At 38.2% G+C, this 22,461-nt stretch overlaps 2 protein-coding genes across 10 annotated transcripts in view; one reads left to right on the top strand and one right to left on the bottom strand.

Annotated features, from left to right (window-relative positions):
• Positions 1-21,596, top strand: wt1b (WT1 transcription factor b). 3 transcript variants are annotated; one of them, XM_017466213.3, is made up of 9 exons: positions 1-780; positions 4,284-4,391; positions 6,896-6,986; positions 10,632-10,703; positions 14,695-14,797; positions 16,505-16,652; positions 18,401-18,490; positions 19,381-19,473; positions 19,599-21,596. In XM_017466213.3, the coding sequence occupies exons 1-9, from the start codon at positions 417-419 to the stop codon at positions 19,718-19,720; spliced, it is 1,191 nt and encodes a 396-aa protein (XP_017321702.1). In that variant the 5' UTR covers positions 1-416; the 3' UTR covers positions 19,721-21,596. The 3 variants fall into 3 exon arrangements, with proteins under 3 accessions (XP_017321702.1, XP_017321703.1, XP_017321701.1); XM_017466214.3 differs by having other exon boundaries at positions 4,281-4,391; positions 19,381-19,464; XM_017466212.3 differs by having other exon boundaries at positions 2-780; positions 4,281-4,391.
• kifc3 (kinesin family member C3) overlaps positions 16,090-22,461 on the bottom strand; it is a 55,805-nt gene continuing 49,433 nt past the window's right edge. For 6 of the 7 annotated variants that reach the window (XM_047154769.2, XM_047152709.2, XM_047152710.2 and 3 more), the window contains one exon: positions 21,136-21,994. In XM_047154769.2, the coding sequence (XP_047010725.1) occupies positions 21,986-21,994 (9 nt within the window). In that variant the 3' untranslated portion in view covers positions 21,136-21,985. Of the gene's footprint in view, positions 16,625-21,135; positions 21,995-22,461 lie in introns of those variants that run through there. The other variant, XM_047152711.2, reaches the window with a different exon arrangement.

Raw genomic sequence — 22,461 nt, 5'->3', positions numbered from 1 at the left:
TGCTCATCATTTCTCCTGTAACTCCTCCTCCGGGGTTGTTTTACATCCGACTCACACAGACAAGCTCCAGACACTGTTAGAAAGGATCGGGGTGACTCCTAGCTCACCCACTCTATCTCCTTGTGCCTCCTCGAACCCTTTTCCATCGCATGATCCTCTCGCCTGAAGAACTGAGTCAAGAAGCAGCAGCACTCTGAAGTGCTCAGTATGACGGACTTTGATTTTTAGTGCATCTCTGTGGACTTGGGCAGATCTTCAAACTTGTTTGTAGGAAAACATTTTCGTGATTTTTGCCATAGGGGAAGCATTTGATACCGCTTTTATAAAGATTTCCAAAAAGTTACAGAGAGAAATTTTTGCCCATTGTGTTTTGCACTTGAGTCAATTGTTCTAAACTGACTGAGTCGTGTGGGGTGATGGGATCGGACGTGCGAGATCTGAGTCCCCTCATGCCCGCTGTACCCACTCTACCACCTCTTCCAGGGCCCAACAGCGGAGCTCCTCAGTGGGGTCCAATCGTCGACTTTCACCCCGGCTCTCCATACGGAGCTCTGCCCTCACACTCGTTCATCAAGCAGGAGCCTGGCTGGGGGTCGGTGGACACCCATGATGACGCTCACTGCACCCTCGGTGCCTTCACTGTGCACTTTTCAGGGCAGTTTAACGGAGGCTACAGGTACGGAGCATTCAATGAGCCATCATCTGGACAGAACAGGGGATTCAGTAGCAACCCGTATCTGAGCGGCTGTGCTGAAAATCCTCCAATCCCGAGGAGTCAGAGTAAGTGAGCCTCATTTATCCACCTGCATGATTTTTTTGCTATAGAGGAAGTGTATGCCAGCTCCTTCAAAATGCTTGTGCAGACCTCCAACAGGATACAGAGCAGCATTTTTGTATCTTGCTGAATCAGTAGTAAATAGTAGTATAATAGTAGCAAGTTGTTGAGGAGTTAATTATTCAGGAAACTAGATAAATATAAAGGAACTAATCACATTATTCAAAAATGGCATATATAAGAGAATCCTTAAAATTAGCACTTAAACACTTACACAATTTCAAGGAAGAGGAAATATCAGTTTATCTCACTGCCCAGATGACTGGATATTATAATTTTATAAACACCATGCCTTCTTTTAAACCTGTATTACTTTCAAATATACTGAACGATTGAATACTGATTCATCAGTCAGTACTTAAAATGACAGATTTGAACTCTCATAGGGATTACATTTATTATTAATAAAAAGTAACACTACTTTTATATATATTACTACACATGGAGTGTTAAGTAACATGGTGGAATGTTGATATTTACTGCTTTTTGATTGAGAAACTTTTAATTCAGATTTTGAAATGCAGTTTATAAGTGCAATATTTGAACACAATTAAAAGAAAAAGTAAAGCACCACCGAATGATGAAATCAGGTTTTCTTAAGCATAACGGCAATGATAAATGATCCCCATTCCTACCCCCCAAGGCAACGCAATGCTAGAGACTTGTTGGCCAAGAAAGTGTGTGTTTAAATGAGTCAATATCGCTATGATTTCACTGTGAACTTTCAGTGACCTTCAATCACAGGCTAGGATTAAATCTCATGAAAAGGGCCAAGGACTACAAAACATATATATATCCTCTCACCTCTCTATATCTTACTATGTTTTTACTTTATGTCACTATATTACACAAATAGTATGTATTTATGTGATATAGTGAGCAGTAATGATTAATATGCAGACTGAGATGACTGAGATATCAGGATCAAACCCCTGTGCAGGCAATGTTAATGATTTCCAGGTCCTAAATATTTCATTTGTGATATATAAATGTAGTTGAAAGCTACTCCGTGGATGATATATGGATGAGTAGTGGAGTCAGAAGTAATACAGGCTACTTGTCGGACATGAACTACTACAGGACACACAATGAAATATAATGCAAATATGGGTTAATTAGTAAGGAATAAAAACAGTAGGGCTTGCTTTTATAGGAAAATAATCAACCACATGGTTGTGTGAAGCAAATTTGATTTTCCTATAACAGCAAACCCCAAATACCAAAGCAATTAGCAATTTTTTAAAATGGAATTCTTTTTTATCCATTTACTGTTACATTTAACGTCGTGGAATGTCTGGAACAAGTTAGTTACCATTGTCACTTTGAATATAACAGCTATAAACAATCGTTTCCACAACAGCCTCAGTTCTCTCTCTCTTTAAGCTGATGATAAGAAAAAAAAAATGCAGCTTAATGGAGAACCCAGCTCTATGTCTTGAAGACTTTCTCCACAGTACAAAACTTTGGAGGAACAGCTTTGCGTCTAAGCGTCTTATTTCATCAATGTAAAATAAACTTCTCCTTACAGAAAACGTCACCCGAGAACTGTTTATGTTCGTTGTTGTTGTTGTTAAATAACAACGTTAAAAAAAAAAGAGTTTCTGACCAATCAGATTCAATAATTCAGCGGCACTGTGTGGTATAAAATAGTTTACTTTCCTTAACTCCTTAACTTATAGATGGCTCCACATTCCCACACCTTTAGAACATAATATTTGCTTATCTGCGCTGCTTTCCATGTACATACAGGATAATAAGCCTTAGGGTTTGGAAATATTAATTTGCAATTTAGCATAATGCACAGAGGCTAATCCACAGAGGCTTGGGAAATATATAATATATACATAGCTCTGAAATGTCAAGTTTGAAACCTGAAAGCGGGGATTTAGAGACCCTTAACTATCGCCACCTGTGCAGCTTTAGATCCTGCATAAAGACAAGGAAAATACTTCCTCAAGAAACCTTGGGAGAAGCAGTCAAAGTAAGCATCCTCTTCCATGTAGCTTGGGTATGCACCAAGTGGCAAAAGCAAGGATAAACAGCAGAAGAGCAACTCCATATCTAATCAGTGTTGAGTATCAGTGTGATTAGTGTTAGTGTGTATGAATTTCTGGAAAATCTTGTGTAGGTGTATTTGCATGTAGCTGACGCTGACACGTTGTACATTTTGTGATGATGTACAGGTGAAAGTGAAACTAGTCATTTTAATTGCATGTCATCTATTTCATATAGTGTATGGAGGAAGCAACAAGTGAATAAATATGTTATACACAAGGAATAAAACACGACAGGGTTGTGATGTTATAGGAAAAGAATCAACTGTGAGCCTGACATGTTTTATTCCTGTTATAACACAACAATTTCACAACGATTGCATTTTTTATTTATTAAAGAATGACATGTTGCGTGTTTTATCCATTTATACTATAGTTACATTAATCTGCGAAACAAATTAGGTCCGGTTGTCACTTACATTATAACGGCTATAAACATTTACTCCCTCACCAGCCTCTCTTTCCTCTCTCTCTTGAACCTAAATAAACATTTCCTCACAGAAAACCTTATTATATCATGAATTACATGGGTTTTTTAATCCATTTATGTGGAGCGTCCACCATATAGTACAAGCCTGTGTGTAAGTTGTTAAAATAGAAATGATAACGTATTAGAACAAGAACATTAATATAAACCTGTGATTTGCCTTGCAGTTGGAACTACCATCAGAACTGCTTGAGATGATAAAGTAGATTGCATTGGAGGGCTGAAAACTTGTAAACTTAAGCTGTAAACGAATTATCTGTTAAAACATCGCAAATATTAATACAATTAATACAATATTGTATCTATACAATAATATACAGTTAATATTGAGATACAATATTGTGTCTATACAATAATATTAAATTAATATCGAGATGCAGTAGTGTGCGATTATGAGACAAAAAGTGACAACTGCAAGAAAATCTGCGTAATTTTTTCTCATGTGTGTCGGAAGGAGCTTCCATTGGTTTCTGACACCGTATGATAAACTGTTTTATATATAAAGCAGTGGCAGCAATCTTGAAGCCGGAATCACTTTCTTCCTCAGCACATAATTTGGTGAGACTCTGGGCAAGCATCAGACTCAAGTAGGAAGTAAAACCAAATTGTGCATTAGAAGTGATGAGTATTTTGGCGAAAGTGGACCTGCATTTAAAAAAAATTTTTTTTATACAAATGTACAAAATGACATTTTGACCAAAGTGTGTAACGACATACAGTTTTAAAAAGAAATTGTCCTACTTGCTGCCAATGAAAGAAGCTTCAAACTTCAAAGAAAAGTTGGCAGAACTACATTTGACAGTGGAAAATGTTATAGAACACTAACCCTAACCCTTTAGAAATATAATACAAGAGCACTGAGATTATAGGGCTAACTCTTTTTCTCTCTCTTATTCTAATACAGCAGATGTGGATGGAGCGTTAAGTTTTCCCCATACTCCTGTTCACCATGTGCCACCCTTTCCTTGTTCGCACCCATTCAAACCTGAGGACGCTTTGTCACAGTCCACCATGGGTAAGTACACCTGACACACCCACACCCACACATTGCAACAGAATGAGACGTTACATACATTTTAGAGCCACCACTATTATATACTTTACTACACTACATTTGACAAGAGGGTTTCATGGTGTGGTAGTGGCTAGCACGTTTGCCTCACTCCTCCAAGTCTGGGGGTTCGAATCCTGCTGTGTACTCTGGTTTCCTCCACCAATCCAAAGAGGCTGATTGGCCCTTCCAAATTGTCCATAGTGTGTGAGTAGGTGTGTGAGTGTGTGTGCGCCCTGCAACGGTTTGGCACTCCATCCAGGGTGTCCCCCACCTTCCCTGGGATAGGCTCCAGGCTCCCCCGCAACCCTGTGTAAGATAAGCAGTATGGAAACCGGATGGATATTTGACAAGAAATATTCAGGAAAAAATGAGTCATTGTGAGGTTAAAATGAAAAGGAATTTTAATGTAAATGCGGTAAATCTTGTAAGTGTTTCTTGAGGGTGTATGTATAGTGTGTAGAAGCTTTATTCACAGTATATATTATGACTGCAGTTGTGAAAAGTGCCATCACTCAGTTGTAACAGTGAAAATAACTATGCATTACATCCCTCTGCTCCAAAAACTGTTCCAATTGGCTTTTAATAAAGGAATAAAACATGACGGTGTGCGCTTATAGGAAAAATATCAACACTGGGGTTGGTGTGATGCAGCCTGATGCAAATCCACCCCAAATGTGATTCTTTTCTTATAACAGCATGTCCTGAAGTATTTTATTCCTCTTATATCATAGCAGTTTATATTATTATTATAGTTAATAAAAAATTTAAACAAATTTTTATTATAATTATTACAAACATGACTTTTTTTTTATTTAAAAAAAGATGCTTTGTACTTTTTATTGTTATCACTGATATTATAGCAGCTATGAAGAGTCGTTCCACGTTCTCTTATAGGTAAAAATGTGTGTTACTGTGAATACTACAAAACGCAAAACATTGCCATGGTGGAAACTTCAAGGAACAGCTTTAGCAGCTTTTCTATAAAGCACTGGCGACTCCTTCCATGAATGTTAATTAAACATCTATTTGTTTTTTATTATTAAACACCAACACATTTCTGAAATCCATTTATTATAGTCTATTAATACATTTACTGTAAGTTTAGGCAAGTCCCTCTGACGGCACTGTTACTATAGAAACAAGGAAGTATCAGAACAAATGCATCAATATATATGTATGATTTGAATTAAAACTTGAAATATTGTCAGAGCTGCAGTTCTAGAAAATGAAAACCAATCAGAATCGAGAATTCAAAGGGCTGTAGTATAGCATGTCTTGTCTGGCAGGCTTCAAATCCTACAAGCGTTCTGATATATTTTCTTTCATATGGCAGTTACTTTCGTTCAAAGTAACTTACAAATGAGGGTGAATACAGTCCAATTATAGAGCCAAGCAGTTGAGGATTAAGAGTCAGACAGTGCTAATCATTAGCAAAGAAATTTAACAACAAGGTAGCAAATTCAATTCGCTTTAATAGGTATCACCTTTCAGTGTAAACATGCAAACAGTCCTCCTCCTCCTCAGTGGAGAAGCTGGAGCAGGCTGTGGTAATGGTTAGAAGAATGTATAATATTGCCAGGGGACCCATTTTTACCCCCTCAGTGCTGGTAAATTTAAAGGACCTAATCCTCTTTTAGTTCTTAGTGCTTGATACAGAAATCCATGTGAGTGCTTTATGGGCTTGGAGAACACAGGGACTGTTTGGATAACTGGAGTGAGGAAAAGGCCACACTTCAATATCTACTCCCTGAAGACCAATCTGTTAGTCCTCCTGTAAAGCTTAAACAGGAAAATAGGAGTAGTGGATCATGGAAGTATGAGAGCTTTTTTTAGTCTGAACATGGTCATAGTCAGAAAATTGAATTGACACAACTTTCTTTCCATGTTTACTAAATTTATCCAAGACAAACCGTGGATGTTTGATTCTTTAGTATTCATCCGAGGAACTAACATGCAATGGAGGTCAGCCTCACTCGAAATCTTGGTTAGTAATTTGAATGCTTCAGACAATGTTGTTAGAACCAAACCGTTTAAGTTAAATGTGGAGTTATATTATGATCTGCATAACTTCCATCTCCATCCAGGAGAATCCCGGCTTCAAAACCCGGAATGAAAGAGGAATAAATATACTGTATCGATAAATGTCAGAAGGATACTAATTGCCCTAAAAGAAGTTATTCTAGTTGTCTAAGATGGCTGCCTCTTGTTATTTTCAACTAGACAGTTAAGTTTGTGGATAACAGATAACAGTAATACTGTGTCCTAAATGACATCAGCAAGCTGATTTGGGGGAAAATATCACCGTTCCCATAACAACTCAATTCTATGTTCACAAACATTTGAAAAGGAATGAAGACAATACAATGAAAATAATAAATTACACTTTATTATTCTTTATACTACAGAGAGGAATGGCATATATAAAAGTCTTTTCACACCAAATTTCATTCCTTTCTTTTTCACAGATGAGCAGCAGTACCTGACCCCGCCCCCTGTCTATGGTTGCCACGCCCCCAGCGACAGCCAGGCTCTTCTTTTACGAAACGGCTACAACAGGTACAGCAGATGTCTTTTTTCCCTCTTACTTACTGGGATTCGTATTTAAAGCAATTTCATTCCTTGAACTAATCTGACATCATTTTCTGTGCTGATGCCAGATTCTTCCACTGTGTCACTCAGAAATCCAGAGTAAGCCTGCAGGGAGACATGCTGTCTGTGTAAAAGTTAAGAGCTGCACAGCAGCCCTCAGCAGGCCAAAATACACTCAGTGTGATCTACAGTCCGTTTCCTCTGAATTCCTCTTCACTGCCTGGCCATCCCCAGAGAGAAAAGTGCTGGGGTAAATCAGAGGTCGAGGACAGAAGTGGAGGCCTCGAACGGGAAATTATGGGGATATGATGAGTGTAGGGGACATGGCACAAGAACAGGAGCAGACTAATTGGTATGGGACAATAAATTAGAAGACAGACTGGAAAACTGCAATAAAGTATAGTGTCTTGAATGAGAATTTACCCTCAAACTTTTCAATATTTTGTAGTGTTACAACCTAGAACTAAAATGGAATTAATTGGAATTATTTGTAAACAAACAGCATTTTTGGACAAAATTCAGGGGAAAAAGTATCAGTCAGGGTTTGGTTATATAAAAAAAAATATCCCAAACTTTGAACATCCACCATTTAGTCTTATATTAAAACTATTATCTATATTAAATCCCAATTAAGTCCATTTCAGTTCCAGGTTGTAACACTACAAAATGTGTCATAGTTCAAGGGGGTGAATACTTATGCCAAACGCTGGGATAATTTACCACTAGAAGCTCAGAGATGAGGGTGCATTCTTGGAATAGTGTTCTCATGTTGTTTGGAGAAAAGGGAGATCGTGGAGAACCCAAAATATCAGAACTAGTGTTGATAAGACTCAATGACACCTCCTTGCCTTCCTGTAGCACTGCTGCGCGTTCAGCCAATTCCCCCAAAGCCCTTTACTGTGATAAATCCCACGAACCAAAAGAGCTAAAACAGAGCATTCAACTCTTACTCATCCCTAAAGTATGCAAAAGCAGAAAATATCAACTCAGCACTATAGAAACACAGTTATCACTAACATCAGAAACATCACTAATATGACTGTTCCTGCTGAGAAGAGCATTTCTAATATTAAATGTCAAGGCCAGTGGTGAATAATACAGCAGTTTAAAAATAGTAAGTAACGGGTTTCTAAAACAAACAGCTCCACAGATAAGAGTGTAAAAATTTCGATAACACTCAGTATTTGTGGTTCGGTCTTCATTTTTTGTTTGTTTGTAGTGGATAAACTTAAGCTGATTGATGAGAGTACGATGGCTATTTAGAGTGAACTCGAACAAAGCCCTGAACCCTCACCTACCCAGCTGTAAGCTTGGATTGTATCCTCCTTTGCTTCTAAGTCTACTTTCATAAAAGCATAGGCAGTGGTAGCTCAGTGGTTTAAGATGTTAACCTACTGATCAGAAGGCCATGAGTTCAAATCCCAACAAGGCCCTTAACCCTCAACTTCTCAGTAGTATAAATGAGATAATTGTAAGTCGCTCTGGACAGGGGTGTCTGCCAAATGCCGTAAATGTAACCAACTGTAGAATATGCTGCTCAGATCCCTGCTTGGATTAGATTCTGCCACATTGTGAGTAAAAAAAAAAAAAGCATCTTCCAAACTTTTAATTGGTGGAGATTGTCTTGGTTTATGGTTAAAGTGAAACATTACAGCCGTTCCCTCACACTCTATAACTCTAACTACACTCACAAATTTGTTAGCTACTTGAGCACAGACTAAGCGCTTCATGCTGGTTAATTCAGCTTCTTTCCCTCTCAACGCCTCCCTGCTGTCAGCACTTTCATGATGTTACATGATTACAACACAGTACCAGGCACGCTGACTCTCCAGACCTCTGCAGTTCTGCTGTCACTGATCAGATATGAGAGTGAGAGTGCCTCACTGCTCTTGAGGACGCTAATCTGGTGTGTAAGCACGTAGCAGAGCAACTTCCATGCTTTTCTTGTAAAATCAGAACCAGAAACTGTTGCATGTACAGGGTAGAACATTCAACATACACGACATACAACATAATGGACACCTATCAAATGTGACTATAAAACAAAATGCTAATTATTTGGGTGACTCGTGATCCTTTTGCTAGCATACAGTGTTCAAAGAGAACTGTGAAATTAGGTCAAAATTGTTACTGCTGCCATTAAGCTAAGCCTTGTTACTGAAATGAATATGTTTTTATAAGATAAGATAAGATAAGATAATACTTTATTAATCCCCAGATGGAGAAATTAGGGATTTATACATTCATCTTAAATCAATCCTAACAAACCCAATCTAATAAAATGTGTTTTAAAAATAAATAAATAAATAAATAAGCAAACATCAGTAGCTTTTCTTTGCTAGCTAAGTATTAGTATGAATTAGCTTTTGTCCTTGATTACAGTTTAGATGCAAAAGGTAACAAGATTCTAGCTTGTTATCAGTCAGAGCATCTGGTTTTCAGTAGAAAGTTGGTTATAATTTATATTTAAGATTCTACAGTGAGTTACATGGTGATCTATTTAAGTTAGCAGGCTCTTCAGTAGCGAACTAGAAGCTAACAGATTTCCTGCAAGGCCTCCTGTGTAGCTTTACTCCTGGTTTAATCTTTTAATACTACTCAAGATTGGATTGGATAAACTTTACTTAAAGTTGCTGGATTAAAGTGGCTTTCCAGTTAATGGATGCAAATATTAAACATTACCAGTAGCAGACACACTCACTCCTCTTGTTTTTACCGCTAGTTTTCCTACCCTTAACCACACACACACACACACACACATCCCAGGCAGTGTTCCTAAACAAAGCCTTAATACAGTACAAGAAGTGTGCAGTATGTCTCAAGAGAAAGAAAAAGAATTGAATCTGAAGGTGTTGATAAATTTTCTAGAATAGCAGCTCTGTAGTTCAAATCACAGTTTTATATTAATGCGCTCGTTCTAATATGCTATTGTTTCTATAGTAACTACACATTCACAGCGACCTGTATGGTGGACGCTTTACATAATCTAAGATTAACTATAAACCGATGTAAAAAATAAAAAAATAAACAAACCCTGTTGTTATTTTGAAAAAAGAAAGTATAGTCATTGATATGCTGAAGCTTTCTGTAAAGAGACTTTTATTTAACATTTATGGAGTTTCAGTTGTTAGCACTTTGTAACGGTCAGTAGGTTTTTCACCTGTATTTCACCTTTTTTTTTTTGCGTAGAGAAGGAACGACCGCTTATAACTGCTAGAATGTGAGTAACAACAGGAACTGTCTTGTCTCAGGACATACTAGACCATTAAATGTAAATGTAAATGGATAAAAATATGACATGTTATTCCTTAATTAATTAAAAATTGTAATCACAGGCAAATTGCTGTGGCATAGGGTGAATAAAACACTTTGCGGTGGTAATGGCCCGTCATGCCACCATTGTTGATAACTGTCATATAACAGCATGATGTGTCATAGTTTATTCTTTACTTCAAAGTGAGTCAGATTCTGGTTAAAGTTTAAGGTGCAGGAATTGAAGGTTAAGGGTCTTGTTCATGACTTGACAGTTCTGGGATTTAAACTCCCATCTTCCAATCACCTTCCAGTCATTCTCTTTGTTTTTACACTGTGGTTTTATTTGCTCTCTGGCAGTGATAATCTGTACCAAATGACGGAATGTGTGACCTGGAACCCGGTCAACAGTCTGGCCTCCACCATCAAGAGGTACGACATTTCTCACATCACTTTGCACTATTGTTAATATTTTTTTTTCTTCTCTCGCCTTTTTTTTTTTTTTTTTTTTTTTTAAATTCCACCACATCTTTCCTTTTGAACTGTAATTCAGAGGCATTGTTTATACCGGGAGTGGAGAAGTGAGTATAAAAGGGGGATCTTCAATCCCTCTGACCTGGACTGAGATGAGTCATTCTGGCAACAGATAGCCTCTACTCTGGGTTATCATCAAAGAGCTGTACTCAGTTTCATATCAGCGCACAGCTGCAGAGATTCACGTAGTGCTGAAAAGAGCACTCGCAAAATCAACATGCCAAATTAGAAGGAAGTCTAGTAAGCCGAAGTGATTCAGTTGAGTTTGATATGAATACAATTATGACCTGCTGGCTCAGCCTTAGTCATTCATATCAAGTTTCATATCAGTTAGCTTATGCTAGGGATGGAATGGTACACTCTCAAAAAAGGTGCCGAACTCAGGTTTTAAGAAACACAAACACTTGCCATTGAGGTGGGACCCTCAAGGGTATATCATTTGTAGATTTATCTAGAGGAAGATTGTAGATGGACATCATTTAATAAAGAATAAACCATAACAGGGCACGCTTTTATAGGAAAACAAGCAACGATGACCCTGAGGTTGATTATTTTTCATTAACAGTATTGAAAAGTATTTAATTCCTCGTATACCACGGCAATTTGAAAACATTAAGTAAAACTCATGTGATACTTTTTATCCCTTTATAGTTACATGTAATGTTGTGGAACATCCACAAAACAAGTCACTTATAACTGCTACAGTAATAGTTTGAGTCATTCCCTCACCAGCCCCTCTTTTTTTCCCCCCTCTCTCTTAAAGTTAACAACACTAAAAGAAACTCAACTTGTCATGTTAGAAACCCAAAAGCACCAAGTCCTCCTTTCTGAAGACTTCCCCGTGGTGAAAACCTGAGTGGAGACTCCTTCCAAAAATGTCTCATCAGAGAGTTTTTAAATGTTTGTGTGAGGTTTCAGTGTAAGTTGTACATCGGATCAGAATGACTGCACTGATACCGTATGAGCCATGCAGTTATTTTGCATTTTTCTCGAGATTGAGTCCAACACCATATTTTCGTGATCTTGGTCTTGTCATGGACTCAGGAGCATTTGGACTCGGTCTTGACAAGGACTCTAGCAAGTGTGGAATCAGACTTATTCCGAAGACCAGTTGATTCCCTTAAAAAAAAAAGCCCACTAATATCATCATTATTACCTTATTTTCACACAAAATATTTCACCAAACTGATGACTTGATTGACATCCAATATTAACCAATGATTGATTTTTTTCTTTTGCACATGACATGAAACTGCATGTGGTCAGGATTCGGGAGGTTGTATGGAGTGCTCTTCTGATCTCGGTCTTGAGACTCTCGGACTCAATCTGTTCAGGCCTTGGCCTGGACTCAGACTCGGATGAGCCGGTCTCAATTTCAACATTAAAATCCATAAAATGTAGTCATTTTGTGTTAGCAAAAGTAGATTAGCAACATTTCTTCCTAACTCCTAAAAGAAATGCAAATTCAACGAGCAGCACTAAGAAGTCTGGAAATGTGCTCCCTTCCTTCCTGAGAGCGCAAGGCCATTCTGTTTGGATTCTTTTTAGCCTGCTGTAGTGGGAGACACTTCCTGTGAGAGGTTTCAGTTATAGAACACTGACCTTGACCATGGACTCGGAAAAGACACAAAAGAAAGACAGACAGGGGGAAACCTGCATAGTGTGTCTGGTTAAGTATGTGTATAATATGTATGTGTACAATAAGATGTGGGTCAGAACACAGAGAGTGAAGAAAGTCTGGCCAGGCTTTGTTTTTCACTGTCCAGTGCCCCAGATTAAAAGGGTATGTGATTTAGAGTGTGTTTTAGAGGAGCAGCCATCCTGCTTAACATCTAGAAAAACTTCACAGAATGAAATCAATGCTTAACTTGCACTGGTGAAAGGGAGGTGGAGACAGAAAGGGGTCATGCTTTTGCTCAGTCAACCAGTTCAGAGAAGATAAAGCATCTTGACGCGGGTGTGGTGGAATGCAGTGTGATAGGCGAGGGTAGGGTTGGGGTGTTTCTATTAGAGTGTGTTGCAAGGCAGAATATTTATGCTCATCCAGATACTCACAACGTCCCCACCCTCTCTCTTTGCCATGAGCAGTGAGGTGTTTGTCGGTGCAGAAAGATGGATAGATAGTCTAAGGGATGACTGGCTTAGAGTTAGCTGATAGTATAGTCAGAGATGTTAACCTAACAGGACAAAGAAGGCTTTATATAGCCTTAGCAGTTCATCGGGTGCTACCCACACATCCTGACCCTGAACTTTATCAGCGCTGTGAACATTCATAAACTCAGACGGCGTTTTTCATACCACACACACCAACCAGTGTTTTCTGGAGGAAAGAAGATAATTTAGTACATCAGTTCAGTAATTATCCAGGAAGAATTCTTTCTTTGCTTTTCATAATTTCCATGTCAATAGATGAAACATGCTAATAAGGATATTTCACATATAATATACATATGTACTTACAGGTACTTATTTCAACCGCTACGCTTTTTTTATTTTTTTTTTTTTTTGTAACTGTGCAAATAAAAATGAGAAAACGAGAAGTATGTTTAAAATAAAACCACTGGAATATTAGAACCGTCCACTTTATTAGGAACACCAATCATGTGGCAATAAATTCATGCAGACACAGGTCAAGAGCTTCAGTTAATGACTTTTGCTTGTGAATGACTCAGATAGGCTGGTTTGAGTATTTCTGAAACTGCTGATCTTCTGGGAATTTCACCCAGTCTCTAGAGTTTACACAGAATAGTGCGAGTAAGTGACAGTTACGTGGGTGGAAACGGCTTGCTGATAAGAGAAGTCAGAGGAAAATGGCCAGATTGGTTTGAGCTTCCAGGAAGGATATAGCAACGCATATAATCACTCTTTACACCAGTGGTGAGCAGAAAAGCATCTCAGCATGCACAAAATGTCAAGCTGTCCAGTTTGGGTGAGTCTGTGCCCATTATAGCCTCAGATTCTTGTTCTTGGCTGACAGGAGTGGAACCTGATGTGATCTTCTGCTATTATCCACCTTAAAGTTTGATGTGCTGTGCATTCTGAGATGCTTTTCTGCTCACCACGGTTGTAAAGAGTGCTTATTTGAGTTACTATAGACATCCTATCAGCTCAAACCAGTCTGGTCATTTTCCTCTGATCTCTCTTCATCAACAAGGTGTTTTAGCCTGCAGATGCTCTGCATGCAGGATGTTTTTTTTTCTTCCCTTGCACCATTCTGTGTAAACTCTAGAGACTGTTGTGTGTGAAAATCCCAGGAGATCAGCAGTTTCTGAAATACACAAACCAGCCCATCTGGTACCAATAACCATGTTATGGTTAAAGTCACAAATATCACACTTTTTCTTCATTCTGATATTTGACGTGAACATTACTGGAAGCTCTTGACCTGTATCTGAATGATTTTATGCATTGTGCTGCTGCCACATGATTGGCTGATTAGATAACTGCATAAATGTGCTAATAAAATCGTTGGTGAATGTATTACGACTAAACTAATACCAATTTGGGCTCAAAGCAAACTGTTTATTTAATTACTTTTCCAGAAGAAAAAAAAGAACGAACAATATTCCTATAACAATATGAAGTGAAGTACCTATTTTGTACCTATTAGGGTACATAACCTATTGCAATGCATTGTGGAATTGCATCAGCGAGCTGGATATTCTCTGCTATGGATTTGGACATATCTAAATATATACCATATCCACTATATGATTATACTGTATATGTGGCAGTCTGGGAAAAGTAGACTTTTAGACCATAGAATACATCTGCGCTTCTGTGCTGGCTGTGACTGTAATAAGACACTGTTCTGTGGCTCTCAATAAGGAGTTTATTCATGATGAGTAAACCTGCACCCTTCTGTGTGTTCTCTGCTGATATGTTGCAGTCCAAGTACAGGGTTTGAGAGCGAGCCAACGGCAGCTGTTGCTCCTGTGATGTACAGCGCTCAGTACCACATACATACACACGGCATGTTCCGAGGAATTCAGGTGGGTGCACATACATACACAGAGTCACCATTAAATACGTTCAACTAAAGGTCACACATTCCCTCCGACGCAGTACTGACCCCCTAACCCCCCCCCCCAAAAAAAGGGAGGGGATCCAGGCAGCCAGCTGTATTAGCAATTGTGAGGCCAAGGCCAGGTCGAGGTAGATGTTTGATTAGTCAGGCCTGACCTGTGATGTGTCACCCTCTGGATCAGTGCCTCAGAGAAAAGCAGTGGAGGTGTCGAGAATCAGTACTGTAGATCAGCTTTCTCTGGCTCCATTACCTTGCTTAAACATTTTTCAGTAACACTTTACAATACCAAAAGTGTTAATACCTAATATCTGAAATAATACTTACTTAAATATGAACTAATGAGTTAATGATGAGTGGCTTGGCGGTTAAGGCTCTGGGTTACTGATCGGAAGGTCGGGGGTTCAAGCCCCAGCGCTGCCAGGCTGCGACTGTTGAGCAAGGCTCTTAACCCTCTTTGCTCCAGGGGCGCTGTATTATGGCTGACCCTGTGCTCTGATCCCAGCTTCCTGACATGCTGTGGTATGCGAAGAAAATAATTTCACTGTGCTTTAATGTATATGTGACCAATAAAGACTCATTTAAGGCATGTACTAATCCCAAACTAATGAAGAGCTAACCATGGCATGAGTCTTACGAATTAATATGTGAATAAGGACCATCTTAAAGTAAATAGTGTTACTTAATTAACTAATGCTTGTTTGTTAATGTAATAATTAACACGTAAAACAAAATCAAACATGCTCTGTAAGAAAGAATATGAATGAAATGTGCATAGTTTCAAATCACTCATACAGGTTGGCATATGCAGCGGCGTACACAAACATCACTGGCTGGCGTTGAGATGAAATTATCGGTGTTTATCATTAGTGTGTCTTTCTACATTCGAAAAGGAGGACCAACATAAATGACGAAAGCAATCCAGCGCCATCCAATGATGTTTGTGTACGCAAATGATATAAATAATTAGAAATGATGCACGCTTAATTCATATTCTTTCTTACAGAGCATGTTTGATTTCGTTTATCCCTTCGGATTTTTAAACCTTCTTGTCACTTTGTGTATCTTTTAAAAGCTAAAACACTTAAGCCTGTTCACACACAAATTGTCGCTGATGCGTGTTTTTTTTTTTTTTTTTTAAAGCTGCCTAACAGGTACCATCCAATACATTTCAAGATAAAGATTTGTTTCGGGCAAAGTGTGACTCCATCCACCCCATCCTTTCACTTTTTTTTTTAAAACCATACACCCCATAGAAGGCCATTCAAATCACAGACACACCTTTTAAAGGTAGTCAATATTTTTCATTTCTTACTAGTACCAATAATGTGGAAAATAATGTAGAAACAACAACAACAAAAAAGTTTAATCCACTGTCTCAGAACAACGTAGCTGAAAAAAACAACAACCCAAAAACCTCTCTTACAACAGAGCTGAAGCGGATAAGGCAGATCAGACATTTACACCAAAGTGTCGTGTGTGAACTCTGATCATTTTGAGGAGCACTTGAGTAATTTCTTGTTTCTATCAGCAAGACTAAACAGCAGTGATTTGAAGCTTTGACTGCTAATGAAGGATATTTGTTACACACAGAGTTGCCAGTTTCTTAGTTATATGTATGCCTTTGTGTGTTACATACTGTTTTTAACCCAAGATCTGTCTCTCCCTCCTCCAGGATGTGAGACAAGTACCGAGCATCACTCCCTCCATCATGAGGTCGGCCCAGCCCAGTGAGAAACGCCCCTTCATGTGCTCGTACCCTGGCTGCAGCAAGAGATACTTCAAACTCTCACACCTGCAGATGCACGGAAGGAAACACACAGGTAAGAGCCAGTCACGTTCATTGTTTGAGTGGTGTACACACTTATTGGTGTATACCTTATTAAATACAATGACCATATGAAGCGTATGCATGGATAATAATATCACAATTCACCATTGTAGCACTGAGAAAAACATATCCAGTTATAACTGATCACAGCAACTCTGGCAATACAGAGCATGATGTCACAAGGAATAAAACACAATGGGGCATGCTGTTATAGGAAAATAATCAACAGTGAGATGATGTGGATTGCCCACCATACAAGTCCCTGTACATCCGTTTAAACCTGTGATTCGAATTACAGCAGGAACTATAGTCAGAGCTGCTATTATAAAAGATTAATCAACACCTTCTAACTAATCAGATTAAAAAATATTCAACAACACTGACTTAAATGACGGCAAATCACGCGCAATAAATGCAAAGCACTTATTCCAGTATATGCCTATTATGTAAAACTACAACCAAATGCTTTATAGGATGTAGCACATGTGACTGAACTCTCTAAATGATATGATTACACAATTCCAGTAATATACAGTGATTTAAAAAAAAAAAAAAAAAAGATTTCTCAACCCTTAAGAGAAACAACTTGGACATTCTTGAGCGTGGTGATTCATTGTGTGTCAACATGTTTATCCAAACAATTTCTCGTTCCAACACAAATCCATAAAAGAAGCTGGCAAAACTAAAAATATAGTCCTCAACGCACACACAGGAACCAGAACTGCTGTTGTAACCATGGTGACATCACTGAACTGTCTCTCACCCAATTATTTAGAGCCACTCCCAGTGCATATGTATGTGTGTTAGAGTAAATAGTAGCACTAAGAATTAATCACAAGATGTTAACTCCTACTTATGGAGAATGTGTAGATTACTCAGAAAAATACTGATGGCTTAATAACTATCTGACTCACATCTCTCAATTAATCATGGATAGATAGCTGGATACACACATCATGTCCATGCATTACAATCTTTTCACTATCTAGCCAGAAATTTCTAAAGGCAGCTATCTAGCTTAGTTTTGTTTGGGTATTTGTTTGTCTAACATTAGCTAACTTTCTTGGGTACGATCTCTTCCTAATGGCAGCTAGCAAGATTTGTTATAGTATAATGTTTAATGTTAACTAGTAAAATTTCTTGAGCACATTCTCCAGCTAATGATTTTTGGCTGGTTCTGTTTGGGTATTCTAATGTAACTAGCCGAATACCAGCTAGCTAACATTCTTGAGCACATTCTATAGTTAATGCCAGTTAGCTAGCTTTGTTTAGTGTTTAGCTATATTGTCTAAAGTAGACTAGAACCATTTCGTGGATACGTTCTCTAGCTGATATCAGCGATCCCGTGTTGTTTTAGTATATTGTCTAATGTTGACTAGACTATTTTGGGTACGCATCCAAGCTAATGCCAATTAACTAGCTTTGTTTTTCGTATAACGTCTAATGTTAGCTTGCTAACTTTCTTTGGTGTGCTTCGTAGCAAATGCCCCAGCTTGATTTTGATTGATCATTTCTGTTACATTGTGTAACATTTACAGCTAGCTAGCTAAGCCTGATGTGGGATGTTTGTGGTGTCCATTTAATTTAATGCAATGTTTAAAAAAATAAATAAAAATAATAATAAATAAATCCTACAGGTTCAACTTCAGTGCTGCCCCCATGTGGAAGCTATCTGCCAACCCCAGAGGCAGTTTCAATATTTTGTGTAGTAAGGACTCCTATAATTAATTGTGTGTTCAGGAGAGAAACCGTACCAGTGCGACTATACAGACTGTGGCCGCAGATTCTCCAGATCAGACCAGCTGAAGAGACACCAGCGTAGACACACAGGTCAGACGCCGACCCTCTCTCTACTCACACTGTATAATTTTTTCCTTTAATCCTACATACGTCACCCTTTTCCTCCAGATCTTCAGTGTTTTATTATACAATGCCCAATGCTAATAACCATACAGATATTTGCGTACATGCATTTAGTGTTCCCTGATCCCATCACAATTTGTTCCCTATTCTTATCAGAATTTGTAAGTTATGTTCATTTGAAAAGAAAGATCTTCAAAACGGGTTTTGGATTAACAACAATAAATATTACAAAAAAGCTTTTTAAAACCATCATTTCAGATTCCATTTGGGGTTAAAATTTATTATATCTTAACTGATCCAGATGTTCATGCTGAAATGTACAGCAGTGGGCTTTTCTTCTCCTTCTTCTTCTTCCATATTTGGATTCACGAATATTTACAATGATATATTTTTAATATTTGGATTCAATTTCAAGACATTGTGTGGTGAAACAAATAGAAACAATTAAAAATGAATGAACATTTGATTGTTTTTCCTTCTTATCATTTTAATTGATGAAAAATGAATTAATTTACTGTTTTAGTTGTGTGTCAAGAAAAACAAAACAAAAACAAAATAAAAAGCAGTTTCCGTGCTTTCCGTAGTTTCAATAAAAAACAAAACAAAAAAAAACGAAAAACAAATGAACACAACGTACACAAACCACATAAGCCGGTCACAGTTTTCATTTCCATCGCTGTATTTGGAAATGTATTAACTACCTATAAAATCAGACACTTAATAAAATAACAATGTAATACATGATGTCATTATCAACATGGCAGGCAAACACATTCAAAACATTGATCAGAACTGGCTTGCTCTATCTGGCTCTCTTAAGGTCTCCATATCCACATCCTTATTTCTCTCCTCTTTAGGAGTAAAACCCTTTCAGTGTGAGACATGTCAGAGAAAATTCTCACGCTCGGACCACCTCAAGACTCACACGCGGACTCATACAGGTAAAACAAGTGCGTAATCCCCTTTTTGTCTTCATACTTTTCCAGTTAGAGTTCAGATTCATTAGCGACAAGTCTTACGTAGTTTAGCACTAATTTACAAACTGCTTTTGATTATCCTCACTGTCCTGTCTCAGGTGAGAAGCCGTTTACCTGTCGCTGGCCGAGCTGTCAGAAGAAGTTTGCTCGTTCAGACGAGCTCGTCAGACATCATAGCATGCACGAGAGGAACGTCACCAAACTGCAGTCGGCTCTCTGAACTCCCCAAAATCTTACACGCAATCGATCATTAACTAACTCGTGGCGATTATTAAAAAACAGACATGCTGTACAGCTTGATGACGGCAGCGCTCAGGACTGAACAGCCAATTATTAACATCATTAAACTGCTTTGGAATATACAAGTCCAGAAATAAAGTAAAAATAAATAAATAAATAAAAATCTATAATGATAAACAAAAGGCTTTAAATACCTTGGTAAAGTCTTATAAGGAGCATTTTAGATCATCTCATGTTGTAAATAACTCGTGATTGCTTAGAATCAATATCTAAAATGGATAGGCTGGTTCACTTAAAATCATGATTATTTCTGATTTACATACATGCTTTCATTTTTATAAAAAGAAAATGCACTGTTATATTTCTTTGTACATACTTGATAATCTTTGACAAACTTTTAATATCCATATTTTGTATTAAAAAGCTTCTAACACTGAAATTTCTTTCTGTACATTTATGTTGCTGATGCTTCAGGGTTTGGGGCACGGGACCATCATGTCAGATTCGACTGGAAAAATGGACATATTTGCTAGGACTTGATTCAAACAATTTTTGAAGGAGTGCATTTATTTATATTACATACAGTGTAGTGTATAGTTCGAGGCTTCTCGGAATAGAACTGGAGATTACATGCCGCCATCTTGTGTCCAATGCAGGTATTCATCCTAATTTTTGTCTGCTCCCAGTTCCTTGACATGAAGGTTGAGGACTAGAGGTGAGAACCTTAGTTATGATGCCTGAACCATTTGCTTATTTAGCTTCCTGGTGTGAAGCAGTACTGGATCCATCCATCCTCCATGCAGCTTATCTTACCCCCTACAGTGCAGTGTTTGGACTGCGGAGGTAACCAGAGTACCAAGAGGAAACCCCCAAAGCATGGGGAGAACATGCAAACTCTGCACACACACAGGGGAGGATCCGAAACCCCAACCCCAGAGGTGCGAGGCAAACGTGCCCCCCCACCAAGCAGTGTTAATTCCTGTTATCATTTATATTACAGTTATAAACAGACGTTCCCTCGCCAGCTTCTTTACTCTTTATTAAAAGTAAAATTACCAGACTGTGCTTGGCTTCGGATATACAGGACAAGAGGGGTTTGCTTCATCATGTTTACTTTATTGTATTTTGTATTATATATATTATAATATTATAAATTTTTAATCTCATCCTGTCTCTCAACTAATCTTTGGTCCTGAAAGTCCTGACTTCAGGATGTTACTCAAGTACTAGAAGTTCCATTTCTGGAAGAGACTTTGGGTGAGACAGAACTCTATTACTTGTTTGCAACAATCATATTTTGTCTGATCACCTACATTTGGAGTCAGTGGCTTTGTAGAGCCGTCTTATAAAGATGCAAAAACACTGTTGGGAAAGTGAAGCAGGAAAGTAGACTGATCATATTTAAAGCATTTATTAAAAAGTGTACAAAACAAAAATGCACAATGCTATGCTAAAATGAACCGAAGCTAGCGAAACCCCACAGCCACCGATATCCGTTCTCTCTCAGTGGTCCATTTCAGATGAAAAAGTTCATACAGTGGAAATGCAATTCTGACTGTGGGTGAAAGTTCAAAGCATTCCTACTCACAGCAGTATGGAATGACTAAGTCCACTGCTGATGACAAAGTTAGTATACATGCTTAGATCAGGAAGACTTCAATATGCTGCCTTCAGAATACCAAATAAAACACGACAAGAACATGATCGCAAAAAGAGACAGGCTAGACCCTGCCTCCGTTATTGCTTACTGTGGTCGCTACACAAGTTTTCGGAAGTACGATTTGTTCTTAGGCTTTGAATAAAACGGACGGTGCATTGAAGAAGAAAATTAAAAAAAAAAAAAAAAAAAAAAAGAATACATCAGCATTTGTCCTCTCAAAAAAGAGAAAGAACACATTTACTTAAAGATCAACACCAGTCATGTGATAGTCCTAAGCTTGACTGGGTTATTAACACCATGAATAATCAGATCAGCGTGTTCTAAAGTGCATAGATGTCCACGAACACTGTGACATGAGGGAGGAAGTCTTCACATTCTCCCCGAAGCAGCAAAGAGCTTGGAGGGAACGCCAGATTCTTCAGTCACCAACAGAACAGTCAAGTCTCTCTCAGAAATGCTGTACATATCCCTGATTTGCCAGTTTGGTTCGTCCCTGTCCCCGGTATATAAAATAAACTTGGGTTGAGTGTGCTGAAACGCAGTTTCTCAACACACTCGCTTCATCATAGCATCATGTGGCAAGCTTCATTCGTCCTGAGCAAAGAAGAACAGAGAAATTCAGAAAATGTGTAAGAGAAATGTAAGATAAACAGAGTCCACTACTCAAACCCATGTTCCTCATGTCGACCTAATAATCCAGCTGATTGCAGGAAAACAGAAAAACAACAACGAGAACACAGTCACCAATTTATTGTATTTTCCATACCATAAGATGCATTTTTATTTTTGTTCCTATCTAACAAGTCTTGCAATTTACAGAGTGAAACAACATGTAGATGTTAAAATTATTGCATTATGTTGCACAGCTCATATTTATTTTTCCACATCTGTTTAAAAAGACCAAAAATGCAGTTAGGAATAAGCTTGTCTTGCTTACAAGCTTGTTACAAGTCACTGCGCAACTCCAAAACTGTGTGCCATGCAAGGATGCAGTAATGTGCACCTAGAAAACACTGGGGTTTGGACGAAAACTAAAACACAACTGGCACAAATGCAAAGTG

The sequence above is a fragment of the Ictalurus punctatus genome, chromosome 4 (genome assembly GCF_001660625.3).
Source record: "Ictalurus punctatus breed USDA103 chromosome 4, Coco_2.0, whole genome shotgun sequence".
NCBI classification, from domain to species: domain Eukaryota; kingdom Metazoa; phylum Chordata; class Actinopteri; order Siluriformes; family Ictaluridae; genus Ictalurus; species Ictalurus punctatus.
The sequence above is the reverse complement of the archived record's forward strand: the minus strand, read 5'-3'. Positions and strand labels throughout refer to the sequence as shown.